This window comes from Carettochelys insculpta, chromosome 1 (assembly GCF_033958435.1).
Source record: "Carettochelys insculpta isolate YL-2023 chromosome 1, ASM3395843v1, whole genome shotgun sequence".
Classification (NCBI taxonomy): domain Eukaryota; kingdom Metazoa; phylum Chordata; order Testudines; family Carettochelyidae; genus Carettochelys; species Carettochelys insculpta.
This window is the reverse complement of record NC_134137.1, coordinates 245,596,854-245,615,755: the sequence shown is the minus strand read 5'-3', so window position 1 is coordinate 245,615,755 and position 18,902 is coordinate 245,596,854. Positions and strand designations below refer to the sequence as shown.

The 18,902-nt window shown below is 42.1% G+C and overlaps 1 protein-coding gene across 3 annotated transcripts in view; it reads right to left on the bottom strand.

Moving 5' to 3' along the window:
- KIAA0930 (KIAA0930 ortholog) overlaps window positions 1-18,902 on the bottom strand; it is a 132,559-nt gene that overhangs the window by 7,195 nt on the left and 106,462 nt on the right. For 2 of the 3 annotated variants that reach the window (XR_012646665.1, XM_075003487.1), the window contains exons 3-8: window positions 15,771-15,878; window positions 13,828-13,905; window positions 10,385-10,486; window positions 8,826-8,966; window positions 6,601-6,795; window positions 3,519-3,681 (exon numbers count right to left, since the gene is read on the bottom strand). Coding sequence is in view for 2 of the 3 variants with exons in the window: in XM_075003487.1 (XP_074859588.1) it covers window positions 3,519-3,681; window positions 6,601-6,795; window positions 8,826-8,966; window positions 10,385-10,486; window positions 13,828-13,905; window positions 15,771-15,878 (787 nt within the window). In the remaining variant the exon portion in view is untranslated. The remainder of the gene's footprint in view (window positions 1-3,518; window positions 3,682-6,600; window positions 6,796-8,825; window positions 8,967-10,384; window positions 10,487-13,827; window positions 13,906-15,770; window positions 15,879-18,902) is intronic. The other variant, XM_075003500.1, reaches the window with a different exon arrangement.

Sequence of the window (18,902 nt, the reverse complement as noted above, 5' to 3'; positions counted from 1 at the left end):
GGGGCTTATTAAGGAAGGAAGATAATTAGAAGTAGAGGTTGGAATAAACAAAAACTTGGGATATGAAACCCCAGCTGTGCTCAAAGCTGAAATCTAAGTCAGAACTAAAAAGGTCTTAATGGTAGAGAAATCTACTCCTTGTCTGAGAGCATTGCAGGGTCAAAAGAGTATTATCAACAATTCAGTGAGGAGGTGACCAATTCAGTTCGACTTTGGGTAAAATTTTAAAAAGTCTGAAAGTGACTTATGTGGCCAACTCATTTTCAAATATGATTTAGGCACTACTAAAAACTTAGCCCCATAGCTAATTGAATACAATCTCCAGAAAGGCGGGGGGGGGGGGGAGAGGAGGAGAAATACCAGAAGTCTCCCTAAGATAAACAGAAGCAAATTATCCCATCTGCAAACTGAGGGAGAGGAAAAAGTAGGGATTCTTAGAGGAATCTTTAAGAATCCTGAGACAATAGCCTCACCCCTGATTTGGTCCCTTTACTTCTGGTAAAAAGGCTACAAACATCATAACTGGGTCCCACAAGGTCTGCCTGGGACAGGATTACCCAGGAAAAAGTGTGGTGGACAAAAGCCATAAGCACGGGGGCACACCAAGGGCAGCTTGCAGTAGTGAACATATTCCAGGCCATGCTGAGGGCAATGCAGAGAGGCTACCACAACTTAAGACAAGCCTCCAATGCTAAGTAATACTGAGGGTTTCTACATTCTCCCAAAGTAGCCCCAAGGGTCCCAAGGTGGCTTAATCCTCCTGCCTCCTGGTTTGTAAATTCAGTGCTGCACTTCTGAAGTTCAACAACTTCCTAGGCAAATAACGTTTGGATTCTTGGGTTTTTGAAGTTCACAAAGCCGGTTAATATACATTACTTATCTATTTTCAAATGTTAGAGCCAGTGATAAATTTGAGGTCAGTAGCTTTTGAAATTAAAATAAGCAGTGCTTTTTCCTGTGCTGGTACTTGCCAGTACTCAGTACTGGCACCTCAGCAGCCCCAGCCATGGGATGGGCTGGGGGACAGGTGGGGAACAAGCACCCTTTAAGAAAAAAGGCACTGAAAATAAGAGGATTTATTATAATGATAAGCAATCCATAATTTTCCTAGGGCACAAAAGAAAGAGTGCACAAACTCAGACAAGGAAAAAATTAATTTAAGTAGTGAGAATTTTTGTCATTGGGATTTACTGTCAAAGTCTGGTACTACCATGGATATAAACTGATCAGCAGCAAGAATAGGCTTGAAATAAAAGGCAGGCTTTTAACTATTACAGGACCATAGTTCTGCAACAGCCTTCCAGGGGAGAAGTGGGGAAAAAACCTAACTTGTTTCAAGACCAAGCTTCATAAATTTATAGAGGGGATGGTCTGATGAGGTTGCCTACAATAATGTATGGCCCATCCATGACTGTTATTAGCAAATATTTCCAATAGCCAGAAATGGGAAATTGTATGAGGAACTACTATGAATTGCTGGAAGGCATTCGTTCCCAGATATCTGGCTGGTGGGTCTCATCCACATACTCAACATCAAACCAATAACCCTATAGTTAGGAAAAATTTTTTTCCAAAGTCAGAATTGCAAAGGCCGTAGGGTGGGTTCCCCCAACACCTTCCGCTGCAACATGGTGCACAGGTCATTGCCTATTGGAACTAGGGTAAATAATGCATTTTTTGTAATTGGAAATCTTTAAACCAAGACTTGAGGTCCTCAGTAATTCATCCTGTGGTTATAGGCCTATTGCAAGAGTAGGCAAGTGAAGTTCTATGGTCTACAATGTGCAGGAGATCAGAATAGACCATCATGATTTGGCTTTGAAGACTACGACCATGTCTACACCACAGTGATCTTTCCAAAGGTGATCTTCCAGAAGATCTTTTGGAAGAGTGCGTCCACACACAAAAAAGCAGTTCAAAAGAGCAATCCACTCTTTCCAAGGAGACCGTCTACACAACGCCTGCTCTTTTGAAAGAATGGTCCAGGGATCGAAAAATCCAGCACCACGAGGACCACTCTTTTGAGCAAAGGGCCACCAGAGCATTTATACGTGCTTTTTTCTGAAAAAATCTCTCAGAAAAAGGCACTCTTCCTCATTTGTGAGAAGAAGAGGGCCTCTGGAAGAAGCACTGCATACTTTTGAAAGGAATTAGAAAGAGCTTTGTGTGTGTGGACACTCTGCTTGTTCTTTTGGAAGAGGGCCTAATTTTCCAAAAGGACTTGCTATCATAGACACAGCCTATAAGTCCAGTCCCAGTGACAGTATAATGCACATTATAGCAAATAAATTCCATTGGATTAGTCCCAGAGGCTATCACACCATGTACAGTCACAGCGGTTTTTGCTACATACTACAAGGTACAGGACTGAAGCCTCAGTTCTTGCTCTAAACTTTGCCTAGTTTTATATGTTGAATATATTTCTGAATATATTTTCTAGGATTATCAAGAAGTGGTAATTTTTTAAATAGTAAAATTAAGGGAAAAAGTGAGGGAAGTGGTGTCTGTGAATGAACACTTCCCAAAATTAAATGAAAATCAACTCCTGGAGTTTTTTTCACAATTTTGAATGGAATGTTCTTTCTAAATTTTGCATTTTCATTTGAAATTCTGATCAATAAATTAATGCATTTGCATGTATTTACCAATGAACTAACTGGGGTTTAATTCTGCATGGTTTCTTGTTGAATAATCTGGTCGAATTTATTTGAAATTTTTCTAACATAGAACAACAATGGCTGATCGTTTCTATTTACATTTGGTTATTTGGGAAATACCCCTTTGTATTTACATATTGTTATAAGACCTAATTTTGTTGGCTTTCCTATTGAATACATTTTTGAATATGAAAAAAAGTTCTGACTTTCTCCTCACTGAGCTTTCATCATTATAAAATTATGAGTTGGAAAATAATGTGATTGTATTTACTTACATCTTTTGAATGGGGCTCAATATTAATCTTGTTGGTTTCTCTTGCTATTAAATAACCAAGCCTAATTTTAATTGGAATTGGAGAGAAAAAAAAACTGCTACATTCTGTATGAATTGGCAAATCATTACATGCATAAATGCAATTCATTAGCCGTATCAAACTTCTTAATCTGTGCCCTCAGAAATCTGATCCAAATCCCACTGAAGTTAATGGGAGCCTTTCCACTTGCTTCAATCGGCTTTGGATCAGGCCTTTATTACACAAAGTATTCACAAGATGTGCCAATAGGTTTACTGTACAGTATCACCATGGAAATTGCATCTGATATGAAAGACACTCTTCTCATAATTTTTCACCAGATAAAGGAGGATATTATTGCAAGCATGTAGGAATAATAGGACTTACATTTTCAAAAGCTTTCGAAAGGATTTAGGTACCCAGTAAAATTCAGTGCTTGTGTATTACACTTTCACTGGGGTTAGGTGCATCTCTCTTTTAGGCCCCCTCAAAAAATCTGATTTGATCCCTTTCCAGAGTTCTGCAGCCTAAGTTAGGCCACTCGGTTCTCTGGTGTAACCTCCCTCACCTACATCGTCGTCGTCTCGAAAGAATTCCTCGCTATCGTTTGCTGAGTGGGATTTTTTCATCTCAGCAATCCGATTCCGGGGCACTTTTCTCTTGAGGGATGGGGAGAAAAAGGATGGCCGGTTGTTGCGCTCTGGAGTTGGTGGTGTGCTGAATGAAGTGACCTGAAAGGGAAACAGAAGAATTTTGGGAGGCAGAAAGTTTTATTTGATGATGACTTCTGCTTCTATGCAATGAGTTCATAGATTCATAGGACAGAAGAGACCGCTGTGATCTATCTAGTCTGACCTCCTGCACAGTACAGGCCTGGAAGCTTCCCTGAATCAATTCCTGTTTGAACTCTGTTTTATTTGTTTGTCTCTAGTAGCCTTGTGGAAGACAAGTGTATGTGTTGCAAAAAACACCAGCACAGCTGGTACTTTCTGGCTGGTTCTCTCAGCAAATGAACTGTGGTGACTGGAAGTCCCTGTATCCGTAGAAGTGTTTGTCGAGGTGGTGGTTTGGCTGAGTATCTGGCAGCACTGCTATTTGTGCTGTGAGTAAAAGAGGAGGAATTCATTCTTCAGGGCTGTCCGTTGAGTACCTCCTTCATAGGAAATGAAATGAGGAGGAAAAAAAAAAAAAAAAAAAGATTGATAAACGGATTTGGGTAACAAAAATAAGAAACTTACAGTTAAAAAATTAGCCAAAATGGATAAGAAAACAAATGACTGAAGTTGGCCAGGCTGGCTGATTGGGTGGGGATGGGCTGGGGTAAGCAACTGCCCTGGGTTACATGGATTCAAAATGGCCTGGGGCTCTGAACCACCACTGCTGCTACTGTGGCACTGATGGTGGTTGGGACCTTGGGCCCTTTAAATTGCTGCTGGAGCCCTACAACGCTCACTCAGGGTAGCACTCAGAGCTGCCTGGGTTAGGTGCTGTGCTCTCCGGGTGATGCTGAGGTTGGTGTGGGGAAGCTAGCCCCAGCCCTGCCTCTTCTGCCTGAGGTCCCATCCTCTCTGGGAGCACAGAGCAGCTCCACATCCTCCACCTTGACCAGGGTCCCAAAGAGTCTATTGGCCCCACTGGTACTGTCATATGAGTGGCACGTGCACCTTGCCTTGGAAGTCATGAGATGACTTTCCTTGCCTTTAGGATACCATGTAGGATCCTTTAGAATGCTCACTCTCAGTGAGGCACAGACAGGAAGCAATTACTTAGACCAGGACGCTGATGTGAAAACGAGGTCAGAATGTCATTATGGCAGATGAGACAATGTGGGGAAAGGAGCAGTAATGATTTTGTTAGGCTAAGTGATGACAGTTGCATGGAGACAGCTGACTAGAGTGGAGCAAAGCCAGAGGATGGGAAAAGTAGACCAATCCTTTACTTGAATATACAATTTCTTGGGCTAAACCAGTACTAGGACTGACCAGCTCAAGAACATGTTCACTGCCTTGGTTGAGTGCTGCAGCTAGTATTGCTTCAATGGGTTTTCTTTCAAGCAAACAAATGGTTAACTACTTTTCTGCCTCAGAAATCACCATCTCATCTTTTCCACAGTTAACAATTTTGCTGCTGCTTGTAGGATGCAGTCTTACATTGTTCACATCTGTCCCTGGATATAAAAGGAGTTATGTGGCATATGATTAAGGATGACAGCAAAGTCTGCCGGGTTCATAGTGCACTGCAGAATCCTGCCACATCATTTCATTAATATGAAAAATTCAAATTTTTTAATACCCATCTGATCCTCCTGTTTTTGTATTTAATCTCTAAGTGCCTTAGAGAAAGCATTTTCTTTCTTTTGTACACAATAGATGCAACACATATATGGAAAAATAGTAAACAATGCATAATTAAAACCATTACCAGTGGGGTACCGCTAAGACACAAGCAACCATCAAGTAAGAAAACTAGAAATCTTGAGACATGCGAAGACCAGAAAACTCCCTCCAGGCTTGGCTTATCAAAGCTGTAATGCAGGGAAATGAACTCTACTCTAGGGTCTGAGACACCAGGTATGGTTAAGGAGATCTTTCACTCTGCAGACCACCTAAGCATGGAGACTGCTGTGGTGGCAGCTCTCCTTGGCCCTTTGGCAAGCCACAGTGATGGAAAGGTCTTGTCAGACAGTGACTAAGCAAAGGAGCATCATAGATGCATTTTGAATAAGTCCTGTTCGGCTCTCCTTGACCAAATGAGGTTGCTTGTCTCATGCAGGAAGTTAGGTGAGCACAGCTGTCCTTTTTCCCCTTTATCTATGAAACAGACACCTTGAGGAAACAAGGGCAGAGCACACTGCTGAGTCCTACAGAATAAAGTGGCTTGTAGTTATTATTTCCCAGGGCTCTCTGGGTTGAGCATTCCATCCATTAGTCATTGTGTACAGGAAAATACAACAGTTACCAACTAGGCTAGGACATGGCTAAATTTAAAAGATAGTTCTAACACAGTGTGGCATCATCCCTACCAGCCAGGCAAAACAGCTTAGTTGAAATTGCTTAGAACTGAATTATGGCCAGACTGTGATCTTCTTTTCTCACACAAAATAGTATCTTTCTCCAAATGAAATCCTACTTAAGTCAACTGAACTAGTTTCATGCTTAAGATTAAGCAGGTACTTAAATGCTTTGCTGATTAGGGGCCTAGTCTTTGTCTTAATAATATGCAGGTCCCAGACTAAAACTTTCATTTGTGGCAAAAGTGCCCCCTCATTGTGCTGTGTCTGACTAGATTTAGTAGTAGTGCACATAATACTTTACATTACTACAACACGTTTTGGGAAAGATACTCCATCGGTTATGGGAACTGCAGTGGAAGCTTTTGATTTCTGCACAAAGCAGATGGGAGCTCGGTTTGACTTTCACCTCTCTGACTACTGCTTCACTGAAACATCCCTCCAAAAATTACACAGAGGTCTGAGGACTTTCTATATCCACTATCTGGTCAAGAACAATGGGCAAAGAAAACAATCAACCTATTGGCTGTACATAACATGCAGCATCGTTACTAATCACAACATGAGCCAACATGAAGGTTTCTGAAGCAATATGCATTAATGTTTATTCATTCATCTAATACTTCCATGTACTACTTACCCTCTCATGCATAGGGGAACCTGGGTTTGAATCTTCCTCTGTCCCATATGGAGAAGTGTCACCAGTTGAAACTCGACTCACTGCCATCTCTGCATGTCCTTTACCTTGGGGCCCCTTCATCCGTACGAACTCCATGTTGCTGTACTTATAAAAGCCAAAGGACATCCTTTGAGCCATCTTAGCTGCAACGCTCACCTTCAATCACAGAAAAGGAAAGAAGCATGTCATTATGTTAAAGCATAATTCTATATAATGTTTGTCCAGGTGCCAGTCAGAAGGCATTTAAGTACCACACAAGTGCACCAATGAAAAACATTAAGGCCCCATAGTTGTGTGAATCAGGATGTGGGTGCACTTTTAAAATGCTGGTCTAAAATCAAAATGACAAATACAGTAGGTAATGAACACTTGTACAGCATTGCTCATCAGTAGTTCTTAAAGCAGGGGATGGGAAAACTGAGGCAACCAGGCTCAGAGTGGATCAATGGCAAAGCTGGGAATAGAGCCTAGGTCCTCTGGTTCTCAGTCCAATGTCCTATATGATTAGCAACATTGCTTAGCAGGAATAGAGCCTACTAGACCAAATACAGAACATACCTCAAAAAAACAGTCTGTCACAAATGCTAACCTGTTATCAAACATATCAGAGATCATAGATCAATTCCCATTTAACAGAGAGAACAGATCTGAAAAAGGGATAGGTCCCAAAATGGTCAAAGATAAGCCAGTTGAAATAAAGGGGGATTTATTATCAAAGTTTTATGTGTTTCAAAGTTCTCAGCAGTGAAAGATAAGAGGTCAGTTTTATTACTGATGGAAAACCAAGTCACATCAGAGTTACAGTAGGAAGTAATATGGCCAAATAACCAAGCAGCTTTCAAAAATAGTCAAATTTTCTTCCATTTCCTTACCTTGTAGCAAAAAAATTAGAATGGATTGAAGTTCAAATTAGAATTTCCCCTCTCCTGTTTGAGTACTTAACTGATCTAAGTAGTCTATTTCAGCTAACAAAACAATGTGAAACAGCAGCAAAAATCAAACATATGCTTCATTAGCTAAGGAATGTTCCTGAATACTGCTCCTATGTATTAGCTACACCATATTTTGACTTTCCACTATAGGTCTTCTACTTTACTGTGTCTTCTGTACAGTCAGGGGACATACCTTCTGACTGTACAAAACTCTGAACTCGCATGGCCTGAGGTGTAGGAGGGCTAGAGCAGCAGGCTCACGGTCTCCTGAAATTATGTTAGTACAGGAGCAAAACCAATTTTTCTTGGAGATAAAATTATTCAGACCATCTGTTTACAGACGTGGGGGAGAACAGAATGTCTTACAGAGTCAATATAGACAAAGCACAGCCTGCCCTGAACTGATGCATCTATTGCTACACACAGAATCAGGCTTTGGGATCTGAGAGCTGGAATTTGCTCTCACTTGCCACAGATGTGTATGTTCCTACTTACATTTCCAAAACAAAGCACAGCCAATGTCTTCTACAGCTAGCTCGAGCTCATGGTAGAGGGAGGCAAACCTCCTAATTTCACATCAACCTCTTAGCACGTTTGTCAGAGTAGCCTTTGCTGCTGAGCTCTCTGCGAGGTTCTATTGATGGTTTTCATACTGTCTGGAATTCTACACTGTATGTGAATTATAAGGCATTTGATAATATTTCACATTCCCATAGCAAAATAATTTAGTTGCTAAGAAAATTACAAAAGCTCTTTCAAAGCATGTGGGGACACAGAATGCACTCAAGAGGTAAGTACCAAGACCCAACAGTTCAAGGTTAAAACCAACAAGTATAAAAAAAGCTAAGAGTGCACCCAGGACCACTCTGGAAAGAAGAGGATCATACAAAAAAAAAAAAAAAAAAAGTGGGATGGTAAAATATCAATTTCATTACAGAACTCGCAAGCTTCTCTAGTTTCACACAAGGTTCACTTAGATTTCTTGGTTTCCTACCAATTGTAATTCTCAGGCAAGCATCAGGACTTGCAACTCCTGCCTAACTCTTCACATACTGTGCTTATGTGAACCAAAACTAATGGATTTCATACAGCCCTTTCTGGTAACTTTCAAATCCATGAAGACTAGCAGACATTCAGTGGAAGTAGCTTGAGAAGATAAGGTTTGGCAGCATCAACAGTATACATAAAACACCAAGGAAATTTACCTACCGTCATTGCTGCAAAAAAAGTTCTCTGGGTGGAAATATGTCTTACCCTGTTGTCATAGACCTTCTTGAGTGCTTCATAACGGATAGATCCTTGGAAGATCACTCCTTGGAAGGTGTTGCTTTTGTCACTGGCCACTAGCTCCACACAGACCATCTCTCCTTCCCCCACTGTCATGTCACTGAACACCTGCCATTGCATGCAAAAAACAAAACACAAAAAGGAAAAACTGTAATGATTAGATACTTTAGAGAAAGTTTGAGTTACTCAGGATCCAGGGTTTTACTTCAGCCTAATGATGGGGAAACTTGAAAAATTCAGATTCTGTGTTTCAAATACCCAGAACATTTGGGATGTTCAGGTCTGACCCAGGAATCTCTTAATGCCAGCAGCACAGGACTATGGAAGAGTTACACAAATCTCATGACTTTCCAGGCGCGCAGTCTGGTTTGCCAAGGACTGTAATGTGAGGTCTCAAACGAAAGCTAGTGTCATACTAGTTATTAATGTTGTCAGAAATATATGTATAGACACTATATAAGGAGTTATGTCTATATACTCAAAGTTTGTCTGTAAAGTCTGTATCAAGAGATCAGCCACCAGCACAGATGAAAAACTAATTTTCCTCTAGACAGGAAGTAAGAAATGTGCATCTCTCTGTTGTAATGTAAATTAAGCACTGTTAAATACAACAGATGTCTATTTACATATGGAGTCAAGCTCAACAGGAAAGGAGCACACAGGAAAAAAAAACAAAATCCTGGATGATTATCCTGTCTATGACCAAAGATAGTGATCTCTGGGGTACAACTAGAAAGAAAAGATATCCTTTCATTCTGCACCTAAAAAGTAAACAGAGAGCATGTTTGAATTCATGGGTACAGGGTCTCAGTCCATTCTGAAGAGGACTTTGGATGAAAGAAATTGCATTAGAGAGGAGAACATCATGTTAGTCTGTACAAGGCATGTTACGACTGTTTGATATGTATCCATTTGTTTGTATTATCTTTGCTCACTATGTTCTGAATTTCTGGTCTTTGATAATAAACTTGTTTCCATTGCAAATATAGCTTAGTGCCAAGGTACTGCGCCAAGTGCTGACTGGGAGCTGAATTCTACAAGCGGGTTTGGAGCGTTCTTCCTTTGGGAACAGCAGTGTTCAGTGCACGAGGGGCTGGACGCTCCAGGCAACACCTGGAGTGTGCTCAGGGTTTGGCATGTGCCTTTCATGAAACTCCACAAAAGGAGGAAGGCCTGCAGAGGCCTGCCAGGCGGTGCCCATGTTCCAGAGACTGGTGGATTCAGGGAGCTGGTTCACAGCAGACACAGACAAAGCCGCCTCAATACGAGGGACAGATGACGGTGAGGTGCCTCACAAGCCTGGGAACCTCTGTAGCATGTCACATGAGATCAGTGTTTCTGGAAAAGAATCACAGCTTTGCTCAGCTGGCTGGATCATAGTCAGGGGCTCCCTAAAGACTGAACTGTTGCCTTGTGGTTCAGGACAGTGCTATAGTGGTGGGACTCTATCAAGTTGGACAAACAGTACAAAAGCGAAATTATAGGACAAAACTGAGGAGAATGCTCTGCTTTCATGACAGACCCACCTCTTCAAAGTTATCTATCATGAAGAATATGTTAGGGTAGCTGATCTTTGATTCCTCTCCTTTGCTGTCCATAGGATGTTTGCTTGGAGATGCAAACACTTGCTGGAAGAAATTTTGAAGGTGTTAGAGATCGTAGTTCTGGAATGTATGTACAATTATGAATACTTTAAAAGAAAAAAAACACACACACAACAGTCAAACATTGAACAAGTGGCCAAGGGCATATTATAGGGGAATTTCCCTCTTCCTTTGAGCCAGTGGTTCTCGAATTTCTTTGTATCATCAGTAGTTTGCGCCTCTCCTCCACACACATCATGCCATCCTTACTTCTGTGCCGCTTCTAACCGCAGTGCTACTTCCAGAGCTGGGCAGTCAGCCAGCAGTCACTGCTTTCTGGCCACCTCAGCTCTGAGGGCAATGCCAAAGCAAGGGTGGCAAATATTGTGACACATCTGCAATAGGCTTTGGTTCCTCTTTTCTCACTAAGGCTTATCATGCTCCCCTCGGGGAATAGGTTCTGTGCACGCACACACAGGTGTGCACACTTCCCAAGTTGAGGACCTCTGCTTTAAGCTCGGAGTGTCAAACTCATTCCACTGAAATGATGGAGCTACATTTATAATGAAGTCTAATGGCCAGGGCCCTACATTTATGACTATATACCACTCTTAAACCAACATGCCACTGGTGTCAATGGGAGGTTTGCACAGTGATCAAAGGTAGATATGGACTAAGTAAAACTTTCAGTTATTTGCTTGGTAAGTTATTAATTTCAACACCACTCCCTGGGAAAAGATATGCTCCTCTTTAGGGCTATCACTTTTTCTGCTTTATTTTCCACTTTCATCCCAATCCTCTTTTTTCCCATTGCTTTCCCTCTTTGGTCTGGGTGGCACTCCTCCTTTCTTCCTCTCCACAGCAACTCCCAATTTCTCACACTTCCCCATTTCATCTCTAAAATGTTCACTAACGAAAAAGTCAATAGTAACATTTAAAGAGCCGTCTTTATGCTTTGGAGGTAAGGCTCTTTAAAGAAGAACAGCCACAGGACAGGAAGGAGATTTCACACTAAGCAGCATGGTTTCTGACTGCCTATTTGCAGGCTCAGAAAGACAACGTGGCCTCGGCTTAGACTCTGTCCACGTCTTGAATGTTATCCTCACAACCACAAGGTTCTGCAAAACATCCACCCACATCAGGGCCACATAAATATATCAGGTAATTGGGATCTGGCTCTACTCCAAGCTGTCAAGCACAGACCATGACTAGAGGTAAGATAATGGACATGGATCCTCAGGCTTGATCTGGCATAGCAACCTTGAGTACCACTTGGTACATACAGTATTTTTTCAAAAAAAAAAAAAAAAAAAAAAAAAAAAAAGCAAGCTCATTCATGCTGACATCTGATGAGAAAAGTAAACTGAGTTACAGATTTTCTAATTGACAGGCTACCACGATTCCCCCAGTATAGCAGACTTACAGTAATCACAAATCTTCCATCTCATAATTTGTAATTCTGTTCGACTATTGTTACCCAGGCTAGCTAGATTAAAAGAGTTGGTGCAGATATGTCTATACACACTGCAGTCAACACCTTCATTTGCTTGGTGGACATGCCCATAAGAAGGTAAACAATGCATGTACCTTGATTTTATCATAGCCTACGGATACAGCCTGATATGATATACGACTATCTGATACTGAGAAACACCTAGGTGGAGGCAATACCATTCTTTATGGGGTTTGCTGCTGTAGTCCCTTCACTATCCAGCATTTCAATTTACTCTCTCGGCTTTTCAAACTTCATCTCCAGGACAGCAGGTGAGTCAGCAGCAATATCTGCTATATCCACAAGCCCCACTGCTCACGGGCTTTTGAAGCTGTTTTCTTTGAGGAGTTTTCATACTCCCCATGCCCCTCAGTAAATCCACAATGGCCATCTTCCCTTGCCTTTTAGATGTGTGCACCTGCATCCATACATGTGTGTGTGTGTGTGTGTGTGCGCGCGCGCATGCATGCACGCACGCACACAGAGGGTTTCTTGCTGCAGAACTTGTGGGGAAGTGGGAATTAAAAAGCAACCTCTGTATTTCTCTGAGCATCGTCATCAATACCTGCTGTCCTAATATGGAACCTTTCCATTCCACTTCCCAAAACTACAGCTTTGTCTTGCACAAAACAAGTGAAGCCTACAGCTCTGCAAATGGCGAAGTTCACAGAGGTGGTTTTTAAAACTAACTGTTCCAGGTTGCCTTCAAAGGAAAATCCTCATCAGTACATCTTGTACAGATGTCAGCAAGGGACTTTTTTTTTTGGTGGGTGGGGGGTGTTTAAGTAGGAGGATCATTTTATGTAAATGTAGATACGGTTTTAGACATGGACAATCATTCTTGGTCCTTGTCAGTTGTTTCTCTAATTCCCTAGTTTTCAAACAATTCCCTATTCCCAGCTCTGATCTCATGGTTCCCTGCTTAATGCATCATGGCTGGTTACCTTAGAAAGCAAAGGCATTAAAGGAAACAAGCTGGAAATAAATTCACAATGACAGTGGCTGACTGCTCACTTTCCTGACATTTTCATAGCATCATAGGATTAGAAGGGACTTTCAGAGGTTGTCTAGCCCAGTTCCTGCACTGGAGGCACAACTAAGTTGTATGCAGACCATCCTTGACAGGTGTTTGTCTAGCCCACGACTGAGCAAAGTGAGGGGCAGGAGGGTGTGAAATTTTGTAAGGTAGGGGGATGCAGCACAATCAGCTGGTGGGTCTCAGATTCATCCATCTTATTAAAAGTGTTCAAATATGTTACTGTTTTTGTGTGTTGTCACATTTATATACCGATTAGTGTACTTTTTTTTTTTTTTTTAAACACATGACAAAAGTCTTCTTTTCATGTGAATGAAACGCAAATTTCTATCGATTTGGATTACATTAGACAGGTTGGGGAGGGTCCCCAGTTAACTGCAGAGATGTGTGCTATTGATTTTTGGCCTGTGTGTAGATTTCACCTTTGAGCAGGATTAATTCTCTTCTTGCCTGCAGTTCCCTGTACTGCAATCTTTCCCAGTAGCATTTTGGTTCTGTCCTCTTCTGGGTGTGGTACCCTGACACTTTGGGGAGGCATCTTCAGGGCTGATTACATTTGGATTTATGCCAAAGAAAGAGAGAGACACCCAACAAAGACACTGAAGGGCCTGGGATGAGGTTTTTTGAGATGTAAGCCATTACTCAGAAAACCTTCTGAGAATTTAAAGGAGCTCCTCTCTGGGATGTAACTATCAGGAAACTTCACGAAGACTGATGGAAGTGTTACCTATGTGAAGCAGTTCCAGAGAACACAACCTGGGGCTTGCTGGCCTGATTTTTATGCAGTTCTAAAGGGTAGGGAGGGTGGGGTGCAATGTGTTTACTCTTGAAGCCTTAACAATAAGGGTTCCCTCTCACCTGGGATTTCTTTTTGTGAATGTGAATATCCCCTCCGTCTGAGCGAGTGCACACAGCACAGGTGACCACATAGTCCAGCTGAAACAGATGACAGAGGTGTCATTTGGTGGGGCGGTGGAGGGGGCGGAAATTAGGAAAACAGACGTTCAAAGCTAAGTATCAGCACACAAAATACTCTTCAGTCATGGTTTTCATCTTTCTGTCTGGCGTCAGAGAGAAACATTTTTGTGTTCCAATTGCCTTTCTGTTCCAACTCACCTAATACACTGAAGCCACTGCTGTTTTATTTGCAGCCAAGGCACATTTATTCTGACCAACAAGAAGTCTTGTGGCACCTTACAGACTAACAGATATTTTGGATGTTTTGTTAGTCTATAAGGTGCCACAAAACTTCTTGTTCTCGAAGTTACAGACTAACATGGCTACCTCTGATACTTATTCTGACCAACATCCAGCATTTCTGCAAAGATCTTTGGTACAGATTACAATCAACTCCAGACATCAGTGAGAGAATCCCACTGGCGTTTCATTCAGACTTAGGGCTAGGGGTTAGCTGGAGGTCGTGTGCAGGGCAGGGTACCCCCATGTCTTAAGGGCTTGCACCTCTCCCTCTAGTTGGGGGTTTAGGCCGTACCCAGCTGCATTTGGGCTGATTGAGCAGTTTGTTCCCCCAGCCGCAGTCTGTGCTTTCAGTCAGGGGTGGGGTAGTGGGGGTGGTAGGAGTCCAGGCACCACTCCTTGGAGCTACTCCCTCCCCCCTGCTGTCTTTCCCAATGCTGCTTGTCTGTCTGTCTGTCTGTCTGTCTCTCTCTCTCCGCCCTCTGCTTTCCTGCCTCTTCTACCTCCACTCTCTCACACCCACCTCCTTCCCTGTTTGCCAGCATGTGGGTGTGAAATCAGCTGGCCCTCATTGATTAATTACAGTCCCTCTCTGTGCTGCTTGCTCTGAGCTGCCTTTCCCCCTTCCTACCACGGTCTCCTGGCCTGACCCTGTCACAGTGTGCCACACGTGTTATTTAGTTTAAAGGTGCAATGGATGGAATCGGCTCCACAGGCCTGGAAACAAATAGAGTTAATAAAAAAGGGCAACACCTGGGAAATATCTGTGGCCATGAAGTAATCTGAGAAAACATTTCCCAGCTGTGATAATGATCTCAGAATTCTGACTTGCCGTGAGATGATGCTATTGTATTCTACATTTAAAATAAACGGTGAAAATTTCTATAAGCAGCAGCTTTGGAATTAGCCTTTTCAGTGGAGAAAGAGGAAATATGAACACAACTCCATTGTCAGTATACAAATGGAAGAGCTCCCATTTTGAGATTGTAATCAACAAAATCTGGTATGGACCTGGAATGATTATAATTAAAATAATCATCCGCTAAAAACTCTATATAATGTGTACTAAGTAAACAATTCTTCTGCTAATCAGAAGAAGAAACTATGCATGCTACTTCTAGATGCTTATTAAACTTCTGATGCCGGTAGCTGGCAACTCAATGGAGATGCAATAGTACTCTTGGCAGGAGCTCAGAGCAGTTTCTTTGTTTCATCAACATTTCAAATGTCAAGGAAGACTTTTTTTTTTTTTTTTTTTTTTCCCTTTTTTTAAAAGGAACAGTCTTGTATCATTTGGTGAAGCTCACCCATTTTCCCATGTGGTTACACAGCTCAGCACAGATTCACTTTACGCTGGTGAACTTACAGTTTTTAGGTGGGACGCATGTAGCTACCAAAATGTAAACAAAATAACTTCATTGGTTCATATAAATTCACTCAGACCCAGAGGGTCCAGCTGAAATACTTGGAGTTGGCTTTCTGCCTTCCTGGAACTGATCAAACACCTCAAGCTACAGTGTAGACCAGAGTTGGTTTTGAAACCCCTGTAGCCACGAACAGTTTGGGAGACTAAAGCAAGCATCAGAAAAAGATGTTCTTGTAACCTTCTGCAGGATGAGGTTCAGATACACACTCTCCTCCCAGTCGATGTCTGGGTCACCCAGGCCAGGAAGCTTCTTAGAATCCCTTCGGTAAACTTCAACTTCAACCTGCTGATAGAAGACAACAGATCCTGGGTAAACATGATATGCAAACACCCACGTGAGTGCTCACATATGCACTATACTTTGAACCTCTGTTTTGAAATGTGCCGTCTTATTTTTCTTCCAGAGCCTGGACTTATTGACCCTCATGTCACCATGCAATGACCTCTCCTCCTGGAGGCTTTTTCTGGGGTTGCAGGTATGGGATGAATGTAGAATAGGGAATGCAGCAGAGGTTGCAGGAACTGGACTAGATGAGCCAGGAGATACAATGAAGTGCTATTTTCTAATGTTTCTATAGTTATGAGAATTTGGAAGGATTTTAGTTGTGAACACTGGTCTTATTCTTTCATTATACAAGTAAAGTTTCTGTGAGTGCCTAGAGCCTTGGCTAGTCATATTTTAACTGAACACATAAATAAGATGCTCACATACTATGACTAGGATAATGTCACCATGTAAGCGAAATATGGCAGCAAGTAACACGCAATGTAATCTAAAGATTGTTGTTTGGAAAGAGAGGCAGAGACAGATATCTGACAGGGTGGGGAAACTTTCATTTCAGATTTGGAAGTGCTTTGTAGGGGGATCACTTCATACACATATCTTTGGAGTACAGTGTAGAAACTTTGTAGAACTCATAGTAATTCTGCACAGCAGCGTATGAGACGAAGCAAAGAGGAATATAGTGCAGATTTGAAATTGCAAGGGAAACAAGGCAGAATATAATTACATAAGCTAGAATTTGGTCACACACCTCTTTGTTCATGCAAAAGGAGCTATGCTGCTCATGTTACTTGCAAGGACCTTTTTCATCGTACCTAGAGAAAGAACCTCACCTACCCATTTAGGACACTGTTTCAGTACTGACTCTTTGGGGGGGGGGGGCGGGGGGGGAGTATTTATTATGTTACTAACATTACTTCCAAAAGTCTTTGGATTTTCTTTTGAAGTTTCTCACCAAGTACTGATTCTGCTAACCTATCGGGAGCAGACAAGTTCATCATGGTAACTTGAACTCAAATCCACAGCAGTGAAACTACAGATGACACCCATAAAAAAGGGCCTACAGAGGCCATTAAAGCCTAACAAGTGCACATATATTATTTGTAAAATGACTGTTTAAAAATATATTTTGATGGGGAACAAGACTGATATTGTATGTATTTGGATCTCTCTCTAAAGAAGCTATTCAGGTTGGTTATCTATTGTTTGACAGAACACCAGAATAGCTGAAAAGAATCTATTCCTTACTTCAAAAGGGTGAGCGTCTGGAAAATGCCAGACCACACATTACCGTAAGCCCTCAACTTAATGGACTGGTCAGGAGGCAGGGGTGTCTATTAATGGTGAAAGTCCGTTAAATCCAAATCTGCAGGGCTGGAGGCACTTTGCCTTGCACAGGGTGGCCCCAGCAACTTCTCCAACCCCAGTGGCTCCTGCAGCAGCGACAGCTCCAGCGGTTCTGGCAAGTCACTGGCGTTTATTTGGGGGAAGGCGAGGAGGAGCTGGTGGACAGCGTCCGTTATTTCCAAAGTCCATGAAATCCAGGGTTTACTGTATAGCTAAGAAGTGTCTCTGCTCATGCACCTTTTGTTTTGTTTTCACTGGGGCAAGGGGAGAGAGTGACTGAGTTAGGAGTGGGGGGAGGAGAAACAGAGAATGCAAAAAAGGCCACGCCAAAACAGGACAGTAAAGCTACCAGAAATAAACGCCACAGGGCATATGATCCAGTACTATGTTAATTTGAAACATAATTCAAGTGCTCTGAGAAGAACAATGCTAGAATAAAGGTGGGCACGTACACAAGAAAGGAAATGAGGCACCATAGTGTTTGAGAGCAGGCAGCAAAAATAAAAATTAAGATATCCTGAGGTCTGAAAGAATAAACCACTTTACTAAAATAAAATACATGATTCTATAAATCACCTTTCCCAGGAGATACACTGAGACTACTTGACAGAATTAAATAGGATCAGACCAGATTGGGACACTCTTTGATGAGTCTATCAAAGAGCATGTCTATACTTATGGGGAAGTTCGATGTGCCATGATCTTCTGGAGATCAATTTTACCGCATCAGTGAATACACAGCAAAATTGTTCTCTCTGGACTTGGTTGTTGACCCTGATACTCCATGGCGCCTGTGGAGTAAGAGACATGCAAGCCCCAAGAGCCCTGATCTACACCAAGGAGCAAAGTCAATCCGGATATGTTGATTCTAGCTACACTGATAGCATGGCTAGAACTGCTTATCTGAAATCGACTTTGATCCCAAGTGTAGACCAGGCCAAATTATTCAGTCCTAAAGCTGTTAGTGAAAGAAATTAAGTGAGATGCACAAGAATAAAGATACTTCTTTTCCAGGTGAGGAGACTTCCAAAGAAGAGCGAGTCAGTGAGGTAGAAAAATTCAGAAAGAACGTTCTCAATAGTAGGACAGCCCCAAAGAAATTTCTGATACCAGCAGTGTCTAGAGTGTGTGGGAAGGACAGAACATGGGGAATTGCAAGGAAGAACAGGCCAGCCCTCCAATGACTATGCCAGAGCGAGCAGTACAAGATGCTTCAGAGGAAAGTGCAAGAATCACCATAAACTGACAGTTATGGAACAGCCTGCATCATAGAAGTTTTCTTCCCCAAATACTGGTCAGCTGGTTTATGTCCTGAAGGAGGAGGACACACAGTATGAACTTATCATTACAAACACATTTCAGACAGGATTTTCTTCAGTGGCTAAGGATTTCTTTTTAAAAGAATCCTGCTACGCTCCTGGCCTCCAATATATTTTAGTGGCAATGAGTTCTACAGGCTAAGTGTTAGCTGTATAAAAACAGGCAGGAGAAAGCAACAAGATAAAGCAAGGAAAAGAATAAACTGCAAAGCAGTATTTTAATATACAGCAGTCACTTGAGTTATGCGAGGGTTGCCTTCCGACGCACTCTTGCGTAATTCGACTTTGCGTGATTTGGGGTAGGGTTTCTTCCCCAGAGGAATGCATGTTCTGCAACCGGGGCAGCAACAGGAGCACCTGG